The 19,957-nt window shown below is 38.0% G+C and overlaps 1 protein-coding gene across 1 annotated transcript in view; it reads left to right on the forward strand.

Moving 5' to 3' along the window:
• Cntnap5 (contactin associated protein family member 5) overlaps nt 1-19,957 on the forward strand; it is a 948,142-nt gene that overhangs the window by 817,815 nt on the left and 110,370 nt on the right. Inside the window, exons 18-19 of the mRNA XM_069989436.1 lie at nt 1,675-1,914; nt 14,231-14,455. Coding sequence (XP_069845537.1) covers nt 1,675-1,914; nt 14,231-14,455 — 465 coding nt within the window. The remainder of the gene's footprint in view (nt 1-1,674; nt 1,915-14,230; nt 14,456-19,957) is intronic.

Here is a 19,957-nt window from a genome sequence, read left to right on the forward strand (position 1 = left end):
TATCCTCTATAGATAGAGGAAATAAATGATAATTATCCCCTGCCTGTGGTATTTTCCTATCCGTCTTCTCTCTATTAGGATCCTTGGTAGACTTCACATATCTATGAGTCCCCCATTCAGTTTTGTATGTCTCCCAACCCAAGGAATTGAAATAAAACTTTATTCTTTAAGGACAGGCTGAATGTCAGCCGTCAGCCTTCTTTGGAATCTCCCAGAATTCACAGCATTAAATAATAACCTATTAGTGGATTGCTGGCTTGTGGTCTCTCAGCACACACATTTTTCTAATAGAGTTCTCAAAGTATTGTGCATGGAAAAGAAGTTGAGAGACATGGTGTCTCTAGAAGAAGCATGGTCCTTCATGTCAGAGACATTCAGAGCCTGGTGATCATATCTTTAGACAAAAGGGTTATGTCACTTCTAAATGCTCACAGGACACAATTCCATGATGAGATATTATGCAACTAACATGCTAAATAGATTTTGTGTTTCACCCAGCTGTGATTTTTTTCTTTACAAATGAACAAAATGTGAAGTGATATTATTTTTCCTTTATTGATATGACTATGTAGAATAAGGACAGAAACACTGCATTTTGAATGGCAACAAAGTACTTTGGAAACTTTGATGTGTAAGGAAGGTATCAAATCTCCACTGACACTCTCCAGAGCTTTCCTCAGTTGAAAGTTGGGAATGAGTCCTATTTACTATTCTTGGTGAAGACATCTTGTCTTCCAAATATTATATTGAGGGTAAGCTATAGAATCAATTATTGTGTACCAACTGTTTCTAGCCACTGTTTGGACAAAAAAAACAGTGATTGAGTCATACTGAATTCTATGACTTTGACTATGTCTTATATGAAATAGATACATTCTTATTTTATAGCTCAGATGACGCAAAGGCCGTCCAGTAAATGGCATGGCTTCTGGCCCCCAAATATATCCACTCTGCAACACACTATGTTGCACTGCGTAATTAGGGTGTATGATATTGCAGTTTCCTAGCTTATCATACCTAACTGTTTGCTTCTTAATCTACCAGAAAGGATTCTCTCATTCCCTGCTTTGTACACAGTGGAAAGCCAAGTACAGACAGTATGAAATCCAAGCTTATTCCATTAGCAAGGCACATGGTCCTCTGAAGATTCATTCTTAAACATGTAGAGTAAAGGATCACTTGTGAACTGTTTCCCTCTTCTTCTCCCCTTCCTCCACCTTCTCCTCTTCTTCCTCCTCCTTCTCTTCCTCCTTCCTCCTCCTCTCTTTCTCCCTCTCTCCTTCTCTTTGTCTATCTCTGTCTCTTTCTCCCTCTCTATCTCTGTCTGTGTCTATCTTTCCTCTCTCCTCCCTCTCTGTCTCTCTGTCTCTCTGTCTCTCTGTCTCTCTGTCTCTCTGTCTCTCTGTCTCTCTGTCTCTCTCTCTCTCTCTCTCTCTCTCTCTCTCTCTCTCTCTCTCTCTCTCTCTCTCTCTCTCTCTCTCTCTCTCTCTCTCTCGGGTCCCAGCCTATGACAGCCATTAATTCCAGGCTCTTTAAATTCCTAACTCTCATTGGAAATGTCAACAGACACAACAGTAATTAAACCAGCCATTGCCAATGAAGATAGTAAAACTGAAATAAAAAAAGAATACCATGATGTCTTATATCCTTTTTGTCTTCTTTTTTCATCTTCAGGGGGGACATCATCAAGACAGAAAGGCTTCGTTGGGTGCATCCGCTCCTTGCATTTGAACGGTCAGAAGCTGGACCTGGAGGAGAGAGCTAAAGTCACATCTGGAGTCAGGCCAGGCTGCCCAGGGCACTGCAGCAGCTACGGCAGCAACTGCCACAATGGGGGTAAATGTGTGGAGAAACACAGTGGCTACTCTTGTGACTGTACCAACTCCCCCTATGAAGGGCCCTTCTGTCAGAAAGGTATGCTGAGCATTCACACTGCTGCTGGGTTCAGTGCTATGGACCCTGTGGTCAAGGGCAGACTTCTGGGTACCCATGCCCTCACCACCAGCGCTCACTCTCTTTCCTTCTGTTCAGAGACTCAGTCTGGCATATCAGTCTAATCCCAGGCACTGTTTATCCTGTGTAGCTAAAGACCCCATTGAAGACTAACAAGGTAGATGTTCATGCCAGTTATGTTAACTGGATTGCTAACAATATACCAGCATTCCCAGTTTAATTCCTCAGTTCACAAATAGAATCAAAGGATCCTAGAATCTTGCCCTAGAGGAGTCTTAGAGACCCTTCTGCCATCTTGTTTTTTTAAACAACAGTACTCATGGTATGTGAACTGCAAATTCTAGATAATTCTAGAAACCATGGAATCTCATTTGTCAGAATATTACTATTTTTAAACTGAAAGGTGTAAGAATTGTCTCTAAATCATTGCAGGTTTTTTAAAGTTTGTATTGTTGGTGGCAAAAAGTTTTCTGGTCAATATAAAATATGTTCAGAATTAAATTTCAACCGGGGCTGGGAAGGTGGCTCAGTTGTAGAGTGCTTGCTTTGCATGCATAGAGGCCCTGGGTTCAATTCCTCAGCACCACATAGCAGAAAATGCTGGAAGTGGCACTGTGGCTCAAGTGGTAGAGCACTGGCCTTGAGTTCAGGCCTGATCACTGACAAAAAAAAAAAAAGAATTACATTTCAACCATTAATATAAAAGTGCCTCAAGTTTGTAATCCGAGCTACTTGAGAATCAGAGGTTGGGAAATTTTAGTTAATAGCAATCACAATAATTAAAAGTCATACACCTTTGTATATAGCTGTTATCCTAGCTAGGAAGGAAATAAGACTGGATGTAATGGCAGGTATCTGCAATTCCCATTGCCTTGCAGAATCACAAATAGGAGGATCACACAGTTCCACAAAAAGTGAGATACTACATCGAAATTAACCAATGTGAAAACAAAGAAACAAATGGAAAATGACTAGAGGTGTGGCTCCAGAGCTTTAGCATCTGCCTGGAAGCCTAAGTCTCTGACAGAAAAACAACAACAACAACAAAAACAAAAACAAATAGTAACTATGAGGTCCACTACTGTTAACCAGCTAATAATAATAAAATGTTTCAATCACATTGGTAGACACTATTTGCCCCAGTTAGTGGTAATTACCTGATTACTGCTGAGAAGCATGTTATTCTGTTTGAGAATAAGATGAATAATTACCTGTTTTGAGGCCAACAGTTTAGTGGGGCTTCTGTCTACGAGCTTGGACTAAAGCAACTCCCATCCCAGTGGGCTGTCATATAAACTAATACAAACAAAACCTCCTGGGTTTTCACACAGTGAGTAGGAGGTCCCTGTACAACAAACCCCAAAAGTTTGAAGCCAACCTTAAAATGGTCCCATTCATTACAAGAAGTCAATAAAGATTAAAGAGCACTTACTTATTACTATGTATACAGAACTAGCTCACAGCATATTGTATTCAAGTCCATAATTTAAAGAAAAATAGTGAGCTGCAAACTTCCTTTATTCAGGGAGATCATTCAAATATCTCATAAATCTTTTTGCATAAATTTAGCCTGATTTTGTAGATTCCTTCTTTCTAAAACAATTTCTATTAATTCTCTGTCTGCTCTACTCTATCTCTAGCCTGTATGTGTCAAAACAGTCTCTATTTCCATTTCATTCTTTTATTTTGACCCATAAGCTAAATAAAGAAATTGTCGATTAACCTCTTTAGGGTAGTTCATATTTCATCATTTTCAAACGTTCCCCTCTGTATTCAAATGATTCCCTTTATATTCTCTTCATCACTGTGACAACATTGCTGAGTAAACCAACTTAAAAAGAGGTATGGGTTATTTTGGCTCATGGTTTTAGTGCATGGTTCCTTGTTCTTGTCTCTGAGCCTGTGATAGTACTGTATATCATGGTGTTGGAGAAAACCTGCTCATCTCATGACTCCTCCAGAAGAAAAGACAGAGAGGGAGGAGGGAAAGAGAGAGAGAGAGAGAGAGAGAGAGAGAGAGAGAGAGAGAGAGAGAGAGAGAGAGAGAGAGAGAGAGAGAGAGAGAGAGAGAAGGGAACTGATATTTGAATGACCTAGCTTCCTTTCATTAACCTCATCTTCCCACTAGCTCCACTACCTCTCTGTAGTGACAGAAGCTGGTGACCTTTATCATATGAAGCCTCGGGGAATATTTAAGATCCAGACCATAAGAGGAGGTTCAGTGACTTGCTAATAATTGTCAGAGCTGAGGGGCCATTTCATTTTCTCATTTATGATCCCAATTCCATTCTTTATTATAAATATGGTAATTGATTTATATCTTTCCAGAAATGCAGCGTTTTGCATTATGTGTCATTCTCGGTCATCTCTCTGCTCTTTAGACAGAATTTCATACCATAAACCCCAGCCCTTTGAGATATAGGGTATGATTGTTTTCAATAAGTTTACAGTTTTATAGGATTAAATCACCACTAACTAATTTCTAAGTACTTTTGCTTTTTTCCTCTCCCAAATGCCCTACAGCTGCTTTTGTCTCCATGCACTTGGCTGCCTATACTGAACCACTCACATACACTTGGCTGCCTATACTGAACCACTCACATACACAAAACCAGTCAGTTTATGGTTTCTTTCTTTCTTTCTTTTTTTTTTTTTTTTTTTTTTTGGGTCCGGTCGTGGGGCCTGAACTCTGGGCCTGGGCGCTGTCCCTCAGCTATTCAGCTCAAGGCTAACTCAAGGCTAGCGCTTTACCACTTGAGCCACAGCGCCACTTCTGGCTTTTTTCTTTTTGCTTATGTGGTGCTAAGGAATCGAACCCAGGGCCTCAAGCATGCAAGGCAAGCGCTATACCACTGAGCCACCTTCCCAGCCCGAGTCTATGGTTTCTTTGTGTCCTTTTTCTCCCTCTTAGCCTAATGAATGTTGTTCTCTCTCTTAGCCTAATGCTGTGAGGGGGCATTTTCCATTTCTTTCTCTTTTGTTTTTTTTAAATTACAGAGTATTCCATAGTGTATAAGCAGCATGTGTGTTTATGTGTTTGTTGGTGGATGGATCTTGGGATGCCTTGGTTTCTTCTTCTTCTTCTTTTTTTTTTTTCATTGTGAGAATACTGTATAGAAGGGTTACAATTACATGGGCAAGATAACGAGTACATTTCTTATCAAGCATTGTTGCCTCCTCTTTGTTTCCCCTTCCCATCCCTTCCCATACTCTCCCTACATCCCCCCACCCAATCATCCCCTCCCCCCACCAAAGTTGTAAAGTTCGTTTTTCAACATAATGACTTGTACATCTCATTGTTGCAATGGGTCCACCTGTATCCCTAGTTAATCGATTTGTTTTTGCCCTTCACTGTGACAAATTATACCAACATCAAATACAGTGAAAGCAAGGGTTATACCGTGGGGGAAGGATATACAAAGCAACATAGAAATCATCTTAAAAATATGTTAGAAACAATTGCATGAAAGAAAAAAATTGAATACTTATCTTGTAATGCTGTTATTACTATTCATGGACACATTTTTACGTAGAGTATGTTTTTTTAGTCTCTGGAGTACATACCTAGAAATAAAAACATTGCTGGTCATATAGTTTTAATTTTGACAAAATGTCAAATTAGTTTTTCAATTGATACTAGAAATTACTTCCCACCAGCAGTGTGTGATGTGAGGGTTCCAATTTTTTGCATTCTTGACTACACTTGTATTATATGACTCTTCCTCTTTAACATCCTGCTGACTGGGAAATCACACCACACTGTGGCTCTGACTTGCATTTACTAATGACTATTAAACACCGTTCCATGTTTTTATTTTCTGTGTATCTCCTTTCCTGAAACAACTATTCAAATCTTCTGTGGATTTTTATTTGGTTTTACTATTCAATTATAAGAAATTTAGTATTTTTTATATTCCCCTTACTATATATGCAATTTGAAAAAAATTACTAGTTCTGTAGGTTTTCTTCTTCTGTTCTATATTCTTTCATTGTATCATTAAATTGTTTTTTCAGTACTGCACTTGAAATCAGGGCTTCAGTGCTCTACCACTTCAGCAATGGCCCTAGCTCTCTTTGGAATTATTATTTTCCAGATATGTCTTGATCTTTATGACTAAGGACCACCTCAGAACAGTATCTTTCTACCTATGGTTCCCATGAAGCTGGTATTATTGTTACAAACTACTATGTCTTGATTATTTGTTGAAATATGAGTTTTATTAACATTTTAACGAAGACTTAGGGCAAAGATCCTCTTGATTTCTGTATTTTGAGTAGCTAGGATTATAGATATAATCTACCACATCTAGCCTATGATATCTTCTGAAACACAAATGTTTTACTTGTGATGAAATCCATTTTAATTTTTCTTTTTGCTTACACTTTTAGCTTCATACTGAAAAGTAATAGTTATTATAAAAACATGGAAATTTGTGCCTCTTTTCTTTTTTTAATTTAATTTAATTTACTTGTAAAGGTGGTGTTCAGAGGGGTTACAGTTTCATAGTAAGGTTATGAGTACATTTCTTATCGAACGTTGTTACCCTCCTCTCTCATTCTTTCCCAATTTCCCTCCCTGACTTCCTTTTCCCTCAAGTTGTAAACTTCATTTCCAAGTATCTTGTGAGTATTGCTGTTGTATTGGTTCACCCTTTGTCCTTTGTCTCACCATTTAGTTTTCTTCTATGTGTCCTGTAGTTTTAGCTCTTACGTCTAAAACATTGGTCCATTTAGAGTTAGCATTTCCTGTATATTTTAATTTAGGGACCTGACATGATTCTTGTACATGTGACATCCATTTTCTCCAACAAAATTTATTAATGTGTCTGTCTTTAACTCACACCATCACCATTTTATTGAATATAATTGTGTACCCATAATGGTACTAACATCTATTTTTTATAATTAAAATTGTTAGTTAGTGGGCAACAATGGCTCATGCCTATAATCTTAGCTCCTTAGGAAGCTGACATCTAAAAATGTCTGGTTTGAAGTCAATCTAGACAGGAAGGTCCATGAGACTCCAATCCCCAACTAATCAGTAAAAAGCCAGAAATGGAGCTGTGGCTTAAGTAGTAGTATACAAGTCTTGAGAATAAATACAAGTCTTGAGAAAAAAAAAACTAAGGGACAGAACTCAGGCCTTGAATGTCAAGCCCAAGTGCTAGTGTGCATGCACAAACACACACATACATACAAATAAGTAAAATTAAATCCAAATGTTAAATGATAAATTTGGAAATTGTTTTGAAAATCTATAAAAGTTTAAAGCAAATCTACTTACTCAGAGATAATCATTAAAAGGTATTTCCTAAATTGGGTACTGGTGGCTCACATCTAAAATCCAAGCTACAAAGGAATGTGAGATCTGAAGACTTCTGATCAAAGACATCCTGGACAGGAACGTCAATGGGACTCTTATCTCCAATTTACCACCGAAAAGCTAGAAGTAGAGATGTGGCTCAAATTGTACAATGCTAGCCTTAAGCACAAAAGCTAAGGGACAGAGCCTATGTCCTAAGGGACAGAGCCTATGTCCTAAGATGAAGCCCCAGCCCCACCCCCCATATTGTTTCAATAGGCAGTTCATGGTAGTTTATACTCATGTTGCCAGACATAAGAGAGGCATAGGAGGATTGAAATTCAAGGCCAGTCCCAGGCCCAAAAAAAAAAAAGATCCTATCTGAAAAATAAAGTAAAACAAAAAGGGCTTGGTAGTGACTTAAGTGGTAGAGCACTTGTCTAGTAATCAGGAGGCCAAATATCAACCCCAGTACTGTCAAATATATATGTACATTCCATCTAGTCCTTCCCTTTAATTTATAAAACAGATTATGATGTCAATGATATCCATTTTACTCTATATCACAGGTGTTCCTTATTTTTATTTTATTTCATATATGTAATTCATATACATCAAAATTTCCCACTGTATTATTTTCTATTTGGTGCAACTTATCTTGTTCATCCACTCAATCCCACAGGACTGTGGCTCAAAGTAGTAGTAGAGTCAATCATGAGATCTACCTTCTCCCACAGTTACACATGACAGTATGTAGCAACCTCAAGCCCCTTGGATGTCCATGTCTATAATGTATGGAAAATTCAGGAATTTGTAACAAGGGGTCATATTTAACTTTCAGTTAATATAGCACTGAACATCACCTCTCACTAAATACTTATGATCAACTGTTTTGAAATTTTGACCAGACTTCATAAATAATCTGTGATGAACACCTATCATTTTCTTAGCAATGAAATTTCAGATGCCCTATACATTTAGGTACTTTGTACCTTCTGCCAAAGCCTGTCTAAAATGCTTTAATATTTATGTCCCTGGTCATTTAAGCCATTCAGTTTTTTTAAAAAATCTTTTAATTCTAAAAAAAAGTAAAACATACCCTGTGGATAACAAGGAATTTAATGATCCATACACCCATGACCTGGCTTCAGCTATTGTCCACTCATGACCAGTTTATTTCATTGAAATACTCACATCCCATCATCTTCCTTTACCATTCAGAAGCAGATCTCAAATACAATATCATTTCTGTGTTAATAACACAGTATGTATTGTGAAAAGAACTTATTAATATACAGCACAGAACTCTTCACATGAGAAAATATTGTATCTTAATACTATAAAACCTAGACTCATTTTTAAATTCCCAGTGATTTTCTTTTTAACTTTTTTACTTCCTTCCTTCTTTCTTTCTTTCCTTTCTTCTTTCTTTCCTTCCTTCCTTCTTTCCTTCCTTGCTTCCTTCCTTCCTTCCTCCATCCCTTCCTTCCTCCCTTCCTTCCTCTCTCTCTTTCTTTCTTCCTCTCTCTCTTTCTTTCTTCCTTTCTCTCTTCCTTTGTTACTGTTTTTTCACCAATACCTGGACCTGGGCTTGAACTCAGTATCCCATGCTCTTGCTTCGTTTCATACTCATGGCTGCTGCTCTATCACTTGAGCTATGCCTCCAAGTCTAGCATGTTGCTGATTAGCTTAGAGACGAAGTTTCACGAACATTTTCTCCAGTTGGCTTCTAACCACAATTCTCCAGGTATTAGTTTCCTGAGTAGCTGTTATTATAGGCTTGAATTATCTGTTTCTGACACTTGATATATTTTTCCCTAAATTAATTGCAGCTTATAAATTTCCTAAGTATCTGCTAGACTACTCATTACCCAGGACTTGTCTTCATGTAATAATTTTAAACTTAATTTCATCACTATGGTTAGGACCAGCTGCTGTTTGTTGGATTATATTTATGTATTGGTCTTTAATTTTTTTCCTTTTATCTTTCCAACCAAACCATATGAGAAACCGGAGGTTGAAAGCAGGAAATAGGCAGGTCTAGTCCCAGCTTCAGGTCCTTCATGCTACTCCTTGTGTCCTACTCTTTCCTAGTTCACTTCCTGAAAGGTCTCGTCAATACTAAGGTTCATATTGGGGTCTTGCTGTAGTTTGGTTTTCTTAAGGGACATGTAAGTTTGAGAACCATCATCTCTGGCACTCAAACATAAAACTCTAGAATAACTTCTGAAAGGGAAGAAAATATCATTTGTCCTTAAGTCTGGTAAATTGGGGAAAAACTTTCATAAGAACCCATTAACAAGAGAAAACCAGGGTCACTAATGTATAAGGTTCACCTCACACGGGAGAAAAGTTACTCAGAACAATTGCTTCAGGTTCTACCTTAAATAGTAATTCAACATTCAGCGCCCTTCCCTTCCTTTTCAGCCAGGCCTCTCCATCATGCATGGCAGGGGCAGCAGTTGGGTAAATAAACTTCTCCTGCCTGAATAGCGCGTGTTCTCCTCATCGGCTACCTAATGAAACCTACCTATTTAATATACCTTACACATGGTGCCAGGACTCAGATGGGGTTTTTGAGTTGGAAATGTCAGAATTTTCTAACCACCCCTTTTCTGTGACCCGAACTGCCTTGAGACACCACGCGAGACTTTTTACTAATACTATTGCTGGCCTTCACAGCCATGTCCACACAACTTCTCTACTCTGTTGTGGGGCTTGACCTCTGGGCCTGGATACTGTCCCTGAGCTCTTTCAACTCAAGGCAAGCACTCTACCACTTGAGCCACAGCACCACTTCTGGTTTTTTGGTAGTTAATTGGAAATAAAACTTTCCTGCCAGGGCTGGCTTTGAACTGTGATCCTCAGATCTCAGCCACCTGAATAGCTGGGATTATAGGTGTGAGCCACCAGCACCCTGCTTCATCTTTCTTTCTTTTTTTCCTTTGGTTTATTCCCTGTTATTACTGTTTTTGATTTTCATACCCCGTGTCTCGTATATACATTTGTCTGATTTGGCAAAGGGAAGGGGAATAGCAAAATTCTGAGACAATGGACAAATAGTGAACCACAAGACTCACAAGACACTATTTTGGAAATGATATCTACAACTTGGTGGGGAGGGGAGTTAGGAGGAGGGATAGTGGGAGAAAAATGAAGGGGGTATAACAGGAAATGTACTCATTACCTTACTTATGTAACTGTAACCCCTCTGTAAATCACCTTTACAAAAATATAAAATATTATCTTTTAAAAATTCAGCAAAAGGACAGGAAAATGACAGGAAAAGCATCCCTGGGCCTGAGAGGTGAGAAAGCTGTGGAAAGGCAAATATATGAAGAGAGATTGCAGGGTTTTTTTTATTCTGAGGTCAGAAGCAAGCAAGGATTTACATCTTCTCAAGAGTAGAAGGCATTTTGTCTTTGTAAATTTATGATCTGCTTTTAAAGGACAATAAGACAGGGAGTTTCCTTTATTTTAATTGTCTTCAGACTACATATGCTTGTGTCTAAAAGCCAAATTTTGGATGACACAAGCTGGTTTCATTATTTGCAGTAGAATTTATCCATTTAAGTGTTATGTCTTACTATCTGAGAACTTAAGTTACGTATTCCATGCATCAAGTGTGGGTTCAAGAATATAGTTAATGGCCCGGCACCAGTGGCCTAGTTACTCAGGAGGCTGAGATCTGAGGATCTCGGTTCAAAGACAGCCCAGGCAGAAAAGTCTTTGAGAGTTTCCAATTAACCACTAGAAAACCTGTAAGTGACTCTGTGCCTCAAGTGGTAGAGCACTCACCTTGACATGAAGAGCTGAGGGATAACACCCAGACCCAGGGTTCAAGCCCCACGACTGACCAAAAAAAAACAAAAAAGAAAGAAAAGAAAAAGGAAAAAAATGTAGGAAATGGGCTTGAACTCTGGGCCTCAGTGTTGTCCCTGAGCTCTTTTGCTTAAGGTTATCACTCTACCACTTGGACAACAAAGCCACTTCTGGGTTTTGTTGTTGTTGTTGCTGTTGTTGTTGTTTTCTGTGATTAATTGGAGATAAATGTCTTTCCTGCTTCAAACCACAATCCTCAAAGCTCAGTCTCCTGAGTAGCTAGGATTACAGGTATGTGCCATTGGTACCCAGGGAATGTTTATTGATATTATTGGTCTAGAGTATTATGGAAATGAGTTGCTAGTCACTTTTCCCCTCAACAGTTCTTCCATTTATGCCAGTAGGTTTTATAATTCAGAGTACTCAATGTATTAAATACGCTTAATATTAGATAATAAAACATGAAACTAGCTAGGTGTTTGTGGCTGTCATCAAAGTTACTCAGGAGGCTCAGATCTAAATATTCTAGTTGAAAGCCAGCCTTCCCAGAAAAGTCCATGAGACTCATCTCCAAATACTCACCCAAACTCTGGAAGTATAATGTGGGTAGGGATAGAGTTCTAGCTTTGAGTAAAAGAGCCAAGCGAGAGCATGCACACCTAGATCAAGTCCCAGTACAAGCAAACCCACCCAGCCCTACCCCCAAATAATAAACACATATACACACACATACACACATGTGCACACATACACACATCTAATAATAAGAATATGGAAGTATAGTAAATAGTATAGTCTAGGTAGACTGTTGGATCTGGCTTTATCCTGAAGTAGACAACATCTAAAAATTAAAATTAATTCAATCAAGAGCTGGAAGAACAATGAGAAAAATTTGCTTTGATATATCTAATCATAAAAGTATTCATTTTAATACCTTGTCCTCAATATTAAAAGAAAGGAGCAATAAGTATGTCATTCTTACTATGATATTCATAACAGAATAGTTTGAACTAGATGTATGTATGCGTGTATGCACAAAAATCAATTACATGCATCCTATTTTGTTAACTGGGACATGACAGCTTAAAATTCAATCTAAATGTCGTTGAGGAGGGAAAATATAAAAAAATATCATTCTAAGAAAATGCTTGAATCAAGCAGATGATTAACCAAAATCTTCACAGTCAAAAGTATCTACTGTATGTTTTATAACCCAGAATTGCAATATCATAACTTGCATGATAAATGCAAAACATTTCTCTGAGTCTTTAGGATTCCCAGTCTGCCAGGCTATATGCATGAATAGGCAACATTATTTTCTTTTGGCACAATATAAATTTTTCACAAGGTAGAACAAATTTATAATAGAATTAGGAAGCAAAACCGGAATTAATTATGTTCTAGAAGCTATTAAATCAGAGGATTTCAGGAGGAATTAAGGACATTCGGCATGACACTTGGGATGAAGGTCCATTCATCATATCTGTGTAGGCTCAAGGTCATTGTGATGAGGTGTGCTGCCTGGTCCAAGATGTGTTGTTATACAAAAGAAACTAGCTTTCTCAACCTGAGATAGTAAAGGGATAAAATTGTAAAAAAAAAAAAAAAAAAAGAAAAGAAAAAGAAAAGAAAAGAAAAGAAAATCCTTGACCCAAACATAACAAGTCTTACTTTAGTATTTCCATGGATGAGCAGTCAATAAAGAGATTTATTGCATGATCGCTCCTGGGATGGGTTAAGGTTAAATCTTGTCTAACAAGACAATTCCTGCCAAACCTCGAGACACTGCTCTTTTGTCCTCCCAAATCCATCTCCTCTAATTCCCTGGGAATGCTGATAAAGTGTTAAATCACATTCCTCAGAGGAGAAAACCATCTCCATGGGATTCACAGTGTTTTCTGGGACCACTCAGCCTACATGGAAGCAAGAGAGACCTCTGATCTAATGCTTATCATTGCTGTAGTTCCCTTAAACTAAAATAAACCAAGAAGAGCATCCACAAGAATTACTAGTTGGTTTCTATTAATTGTATAGGTTCCTGTATGGGTTAATTGAATTTCTTCACTTGACAAATAGCACATTTCTCAAAGGTATGGCAGACCTTTATCCAAAGGGCTATGTACTCGGATTGTTTGCCTGAGTTCCAATGATAACACACCAGAAAACTGAGTCCTAGAGGTAGACTATGGCTTCTCTATTTTTTCTATAAATACTTTGTGTACTCTTCCCCTGATCCTCATACTTTGGATGTACCTGTACACCCCTTGCTGTAACAGTAATTCAGAGCCCAATCACCTCCTAAAATTCCTGATAAGCACTAGCCATAACTGTTGGAAGCTCTCAGAAGTTTTTATTTTTTTAATTTATTTTGATTTTTTTGGGTCGGTCGTGGGGCTTGAACTCTGGGCTTGGGCGCTGCCCTTGCTCTCTTCAGCTCAAGGTAAGCGCTCCACCGCTTGAGCCACAGCACCACTTCCAGTTTTTCTAGTGGTTTATTGGAGATAAAAGTCTCATGGACTTTCCTGCCCCGGTTGGTTTTGAACCGTGATCCTCAGATCTCAGCCTCTTGAGTAGCTACGATTACAGGCACGAGCCACCAGTGCCCGGCTAGAAGTTTTTATTTTTGTGTTGCTTCTTCACCACTGATTTTCTGGGATAATACACTCTCTGTAATCCAACTCATTTTGCTCCTGCCTCTGCCTCTGCCTCCCAGCATGGGATCACAAGCATGCTCCACCAAATCTGGCTCAAGATTTCAGTTTTGACAGTAAAATGGTCCCAGTCAAATTTCTCTATGCATTATGCTGCAGGCAGGTGTATTTGTTTTTACTGCTCCCCAAATTCAGTATACAGTAGTCATTCTGAAAATAAATGTATTTTGAACTAGACCTAAATATTGGGAGGCGAACTTTGTAATTCTCTCCTGGCAATGTAAGCTTGTTACAAGTGCTAGACTTTTGTGAGTCTCAAGTTTCTCATTTGTAACCAGGAGTAATGGATTATTAGGGGGAACTCCTAATATGATATATACAACCCCGACTACACACATACAAATGGATAGTGTGTAAGAGATGGAACCCAGGAAATTATGATTATTTTAAGCAAGTGATGAAACACTTCATTGTGTGCTTTCTTTTCTTTATTTTTTTCCAGAGGTTTCTGCAGTGTTTGAGGCCAGTGCATCCATTACTTACATGTTTCAGGAGCCCTACCCTGTGACCAAGAACATGAGCCTCTCATCTTCGTCTATTTACACAGATGTGACTCCATCCAAGGAGACCATTGCACTCAGCTTTGTGACTGCTCAGGCCCCTAGCCTCTTAGTCTTTATCAATTCCTCTTCTCAGGACTTTCTGGCTGTTTATATCTGCAAGAATGGTAAGTACCCATGTCAGGCAGCCAGGTGGAGTGTCAGCCTGGCCTAGAGGAACAGTGGATGCCCTGCAGACCTCTGCATAGTTTTAACCATGAGCAGGTCCCAGCTAGGAAGCTTATTTCTAGACTTTCAACAAAACTGTTGATTATACTTTACCTTTATGGGTTACAATTAATATTCAGGGCTAGTGTCATGTCAATTCACCAACTAAAGTTTCAAGTGCACCAGCTTTAATTTGTGTTAACAGTGTAGCAGTAATTCTTGTTATTTATTTGGTGCTGGAATCCATTAGGTGTAAAGGAGAATATCATAAGCCTATCTGAATTTTAGAAGGACACTTGCCACATATAATGTGTCATCTATGTTTCAGGCTTCTTTACTGAGGGTTGTGAAAAAATGCAGGTTGTTTTAAAATCAGTCAATTGTCACAAAAGTCTAGTCTCAATGAGTCATCACAAGTGGAACAAGGACCTTGCTTCTGAGAAGAGAAATTCTTTAGGAAGGTATTAACTTTTTTTAACCTAATGACAGATGGTGCAGACTGGTATCGATCTGGGTATCTCCTTTGACAAAGAATATTATTGTTTCATTAATAAAATTCTATTTCCTATTTATAATTATTCAACTAATTATAAACTCGACATATTTTTTACAGGGCATTTTCCCTAAAATACATGCATGGACTCAATTATTTTTGAAAGCTATAGTAAATTATTATTTATGTTTCAGGGCTATGATATCCTCTGCAAAATAATGTTTGAAGATATCATTTCACAATTTGCAAGGTGTCAAGCAGACAGACCTTAGGTTCCTATGATTAAATTGTCCATTATTACCTTAAGAGGTCAAAACAAGACCACATGTTGAAAAGAATGAAGACAAAATGGAAGGTACACAGGTTAGAGTAATAGAAGGGGAAAACTTATTTCATACAAGAAATATCACAGGTCACCAAATATGATGGCCACCAGGTAAGATAAAGCTTCCTTTCCATATGACTTTATTACATCTTGAAAGGATGAGGGCTCTTAATCTAGCCATGGCCAAGAAAGTTTTGAAATTAAAATTCTTTGGGATGGCATAAGGGCATCATGGATGTCTTGTCAACCCAGAGAACTCTGGTCTGTGATGAACATGTTCCCTCCATTGGAATCTGTGTGGATCACAACAGGGTTTTTTTTAATCAGTTCTGCTAAACTTACATGGCTAAGCACCAACCAAAGAAAGACTGAGAATGTAGTACACATTCAGAGTTCTTTATAGATCTTAGGAGAAGGGTTCCACATTATTTTCTTGTTTTACTTTCTCTATTTTTATTTCACTTTGTCCTTCTTTGCTTTATCTTCTTTTGGGAACACTTGGAAAGCAAGGAATAATATACTTTATATTTAAAAATATGATCGATCTGTGGGTCAAATCAGTGCCTCAAGTTCAAACATAATAATGACCCACAGATATAACAGGTCTCATTCTGAGAGCAGCATGGTGAGAGGAGAAAAAAATGAGAGAAAGGAAAATATAGAGAGATAAAGAAGACCAGAATGAAGAAGTGACTTGTTATTCTATGCCCACCTGGTTTGGAATACTCCACAGGAGAGAAATGAACTACTTTATGTTGGTAAATCTCCTATTTATTGGAAAATAACCACAAAAATGTTATCATCATATCAGATGATAAACTTTGTCTCTTGAAATTAACAAACTGTCTCAGCATATGGAGGTGTGGAGAGGTGGAGTAGATTAATGCAGGCAGCCAGCAGCTAATTTTTGACACCACTGTAATCAGAACTTACATCTCTTGATAAGCAGAGCAGAAATCTCCCTTCTGAAGCAGCTTATTCTTTCATGATATGGTTGGATCATAGTAAGATGGTTTTTAAAATGTTAAAGTACGTAAGTTAAGATATTGGATGCCTGTAAATTCTGTTTTGGATATGCTTTTACCTGCATATTTATGGCAGTCATGCCATGCTTACAGAAATTCAATTGGCACAAATGCAGTCACTATACACAGTAATAGGGGGATCAAATTACTTTAATGAATTCACACTGCAGTTGATGCCATACCAAGACTGAGCCAAATGGTCTGTCATATACCCTACTATTAAAAACTGAGCCACACTGACATTAAATAAATAGTTTAAACTCTCACAGGAAGTGAACCTGTCACAGTACTGAATCGTCTTTTGCAATCTGGTGGCATATTCTGTATTATTACTTTTCTTTTAAAGACAGTCTCATTATGTAGCCAAGACTGGTTTCAAACTTGAAATCCTCTAGCCTCATTCTCCTAATGCTGGAAATACACATGTGTTCCACCAAGCCTAGCGCTGGATTACTAGCTGTAGGGATTAAACTTAATTCTTAAAAATAAAAAAGCATGTAATTTTCAACAATTGAAATTCTTTTAATAAGAAAATTTTTTTAGCTATGGGGCTGGAACTTGGGGACTGGGCACTGTCCCTCAGCTCTTCTACTGGAGGCTAGCACTCTACCACTTTAAGCCCCCAAACCCACCTGGTTTTAAAGTAGTTAATCAGAGATAAGGGTCTCACAGACTTTCCTGACCAGGGCTGGCTTTGAACCACGTTCCTCAGAGCTAAGCCTCCTGAGTAGTTAGGATTACATGCATGAGCCCCTGAAGCCTGGCTGGGAATGATATTCTTGAATTAAGCTCTGTTCCGATCTTCTTATACAACGGAAGACTTTCTTTAATAGAAGCTCTATCTGATCCTAACCATACATAAGAGTTAACAAGATATTCATAACTTAATTGTTTCTTGTTAAATCTAGGCCTCAGGGAAGGCATTAAAGCCCAATATGGGTAATCTTGTATGTCAGGCTGACTCTCCAAAACAGGTAGTAACCAAACACCCCTCTGCACTTTAGCAGCCCAGAGACCCCTTCTGACCTGGACCTTGGTGAAGGACTTAGTGGTATAGAATCCTGTACACATTCTATCATTTTCTCATACCTCAGAGACACAACTGAGATCTGCTCATTCACTTTGTGCTATTAGCTCTGGACAGTTACTAGTCTATCTGCACAGTGTGAAAGATTGAAGGAGATGAGCAGGATAAGCAAGATATGGCACTGTCCACAGATGATAAGGAAAAAGAGAGATTCAGACATTGCCTTCCAGTTTTTGACAACCTAGATAAAGAGTCTTGCAGTTCCCAGATTTTTAAACCAATCTCATTCAAAGGAAGATTTTTGTATAACTTTAAGGATAAAACTCATAAGATTGTTATAAAAATGGAATAAAATATGTCAGTGGTCATAAGTTCCTTCTTATTAGTGATTTTTAGTTAATAATAAATGAGTAATTTTTTGGAGAAGTCATAGGAACAGATGAGAAAGAAATCTAACCTGTTTACAACCAGGTTGTGATTCTTTAACTCTTGGTGGTCCTGAAATTTGAATTCAGAGACTCACATTTACTCGATTTGTTTGCTCCAGGACCACACTTCATCACTTGGGTCAAAACACGCAGTCTGGATTTTTGTTGGCTTACTAGAGATGACTCTTGTGGACTTTCCTGCAAGGACTGACTTTGAACTACCATCTGACTGGTCTGAATTTACTGATTAGCTAGGATTACAGTCATGAACAACAAGAACCCAGATTTTGTGATTCTTTATTCCCTTCTCATGTAGCCTTACATGATTACATGTGTATGTCTTTTTGCTAATACCCCATTTGAAGAGTTCGAGATATTGCTCTGAGGAATAACAACTGATAGCTTTACAACTTGTTCCCAATTTAATGTTCAATTACCATATATGATTATATGTTGAATATGACATGCCATTATCAAGAACAAGGAATATATTTAACATGACTTTGATATACTATAGCAAGAAATGTCCTTCTGAATCTACCGCTGGAATTTAGGAAGTCTTACAGTATAATGAAAATGAAAACAATTAAAGAATAACTGGGAAAGATCTTTATCTGTTTTTATAGTAAGACCGTCTCACAACTTTCTGCAGTGGAATTAAGAGTCTGGCGTGAGTACAGACTTCTTGACATTTTTGTGATTTAAAACACTTTTGAGAATCTGGCCAGAGCTATATGAGAGGATTACCTTAAAAAGAGTCCTATTTGGTCTCTTGAGAAGAAGAAAATGCTCACAACCAACTTTACCAAATGGATCTAATTCCAGAATTATGGAGGAAGAAGCCAGTGTGGAGAGTTACATTATCAATCACGTAAACACAGAGCCAAATTCTCAACTTGCAAAGCTAAGCAGAGTAGAGAAGAGAATATCAAAATGTGATTCAAAATTCAATACATATTCTCCAAAATTAATAAAATTGAAGAGGGGGTAGTGTGGGGGAGAGACAGGGGAGAATAAGGAAAGGGGTGACATTGATCAAGATATATATCTATAAACTCTTTATCAAATTGCAACTTGTTTGTACAATTGCTGGAAGAAAATAAGATTCTAACTTAAAAAGTAAAAATAAATAAAAAAAAAATGTGGTTCAAGCCAGGTGCCAAGGGCTCATGTCTATAACCCTTAGGAGACTGAAATCTCAGTTTCGAAAGCCAGCCAAAGAACATCCTGTGAGACTCATATCTCCAATAAACCACCAAAAAACCTGCAAGTGGGGCAGTGGCTCAATTGGTAAAGGACTAGCCTTGAACAAAAAGGCTCAGTGATAGCACCCAGACCTGAGTTCTAGCCTAAGGACTTGAATGTACAAACTTTACAAAAGGAATACAAAGAAATGTGATTCAAAGTCATGTGTACATGTCTTTTCCTGTTAGGATCTTGAGAAGCCTGTTTGGCATCTCCTTTGCCCCTTATTATTATTATTATTGAACATTTCTTTAGCTGTGGGTTTGTTTGGTTTATCTTTGGCTGCATTTTCAAGTGAGGAATTCTTCCTAAATGCAGGAAGTTGTCTTACCAGTAAGGAGGAGCAGAGGCATGAAGAGAGGCATTTGGAGGTCAGGGAGTCCTTGGGAGACAGGGGTGCATGTTTCCACAGTTCGGGATTTTCATCAGAACATCTTATAGTTTCCACAATTGGAAGAGAAGGGGCTTTCAATGGAAGGGAAGAGTCTAGGGAACATAACAAGAGGGTACTAAAGATACACTTGACCTTCACAATAGTCTATTGAGTGATGATTCTGCCTGTTCCATAACACCAAAAATGTCTGCTTCAAAACTTGTCACTTAAACACTCTTAGAACACCCATATTTCAGGGACGATAAAATGTACTGGAGATGCCTAGACAGAAAGATTATGTCCTGCCTTGAACAGGAGCCACTACATGTCAGAGATGGTAGTTACATACTGACTAGGTACAAATAGACAAGAGATATTTTATCCAAGTAGAGGAAAGCAAAGATTATCAGTCCCTTCTAGTACAAGAAGTTTTATGAAAGACACAGCAGTATTCTCTAGGCAGACATAACTTTTAATAAAAATGTTCTTTTGTTCATCATTTCATCATTGTGTGCTCATTTCATTGTGGTATATACAACTATATAT

The sequence above is a fragment of the Dipodomys merriami genome, unplaced genomic scaffold (assembly GCF_024711535.1).
Source record: "Dipodomys merriami isolate MVZ:Mamm:240054 unplaced genomic scaffold, mDipMer1.0.p SCAF_38, whole genome shotgun sequence".
NCBI lineage: Eukaryota > Metazoa > Chordata > Mammalia > Rodentia > Heteromyidae > Dipodomys > Dipodomys merriami.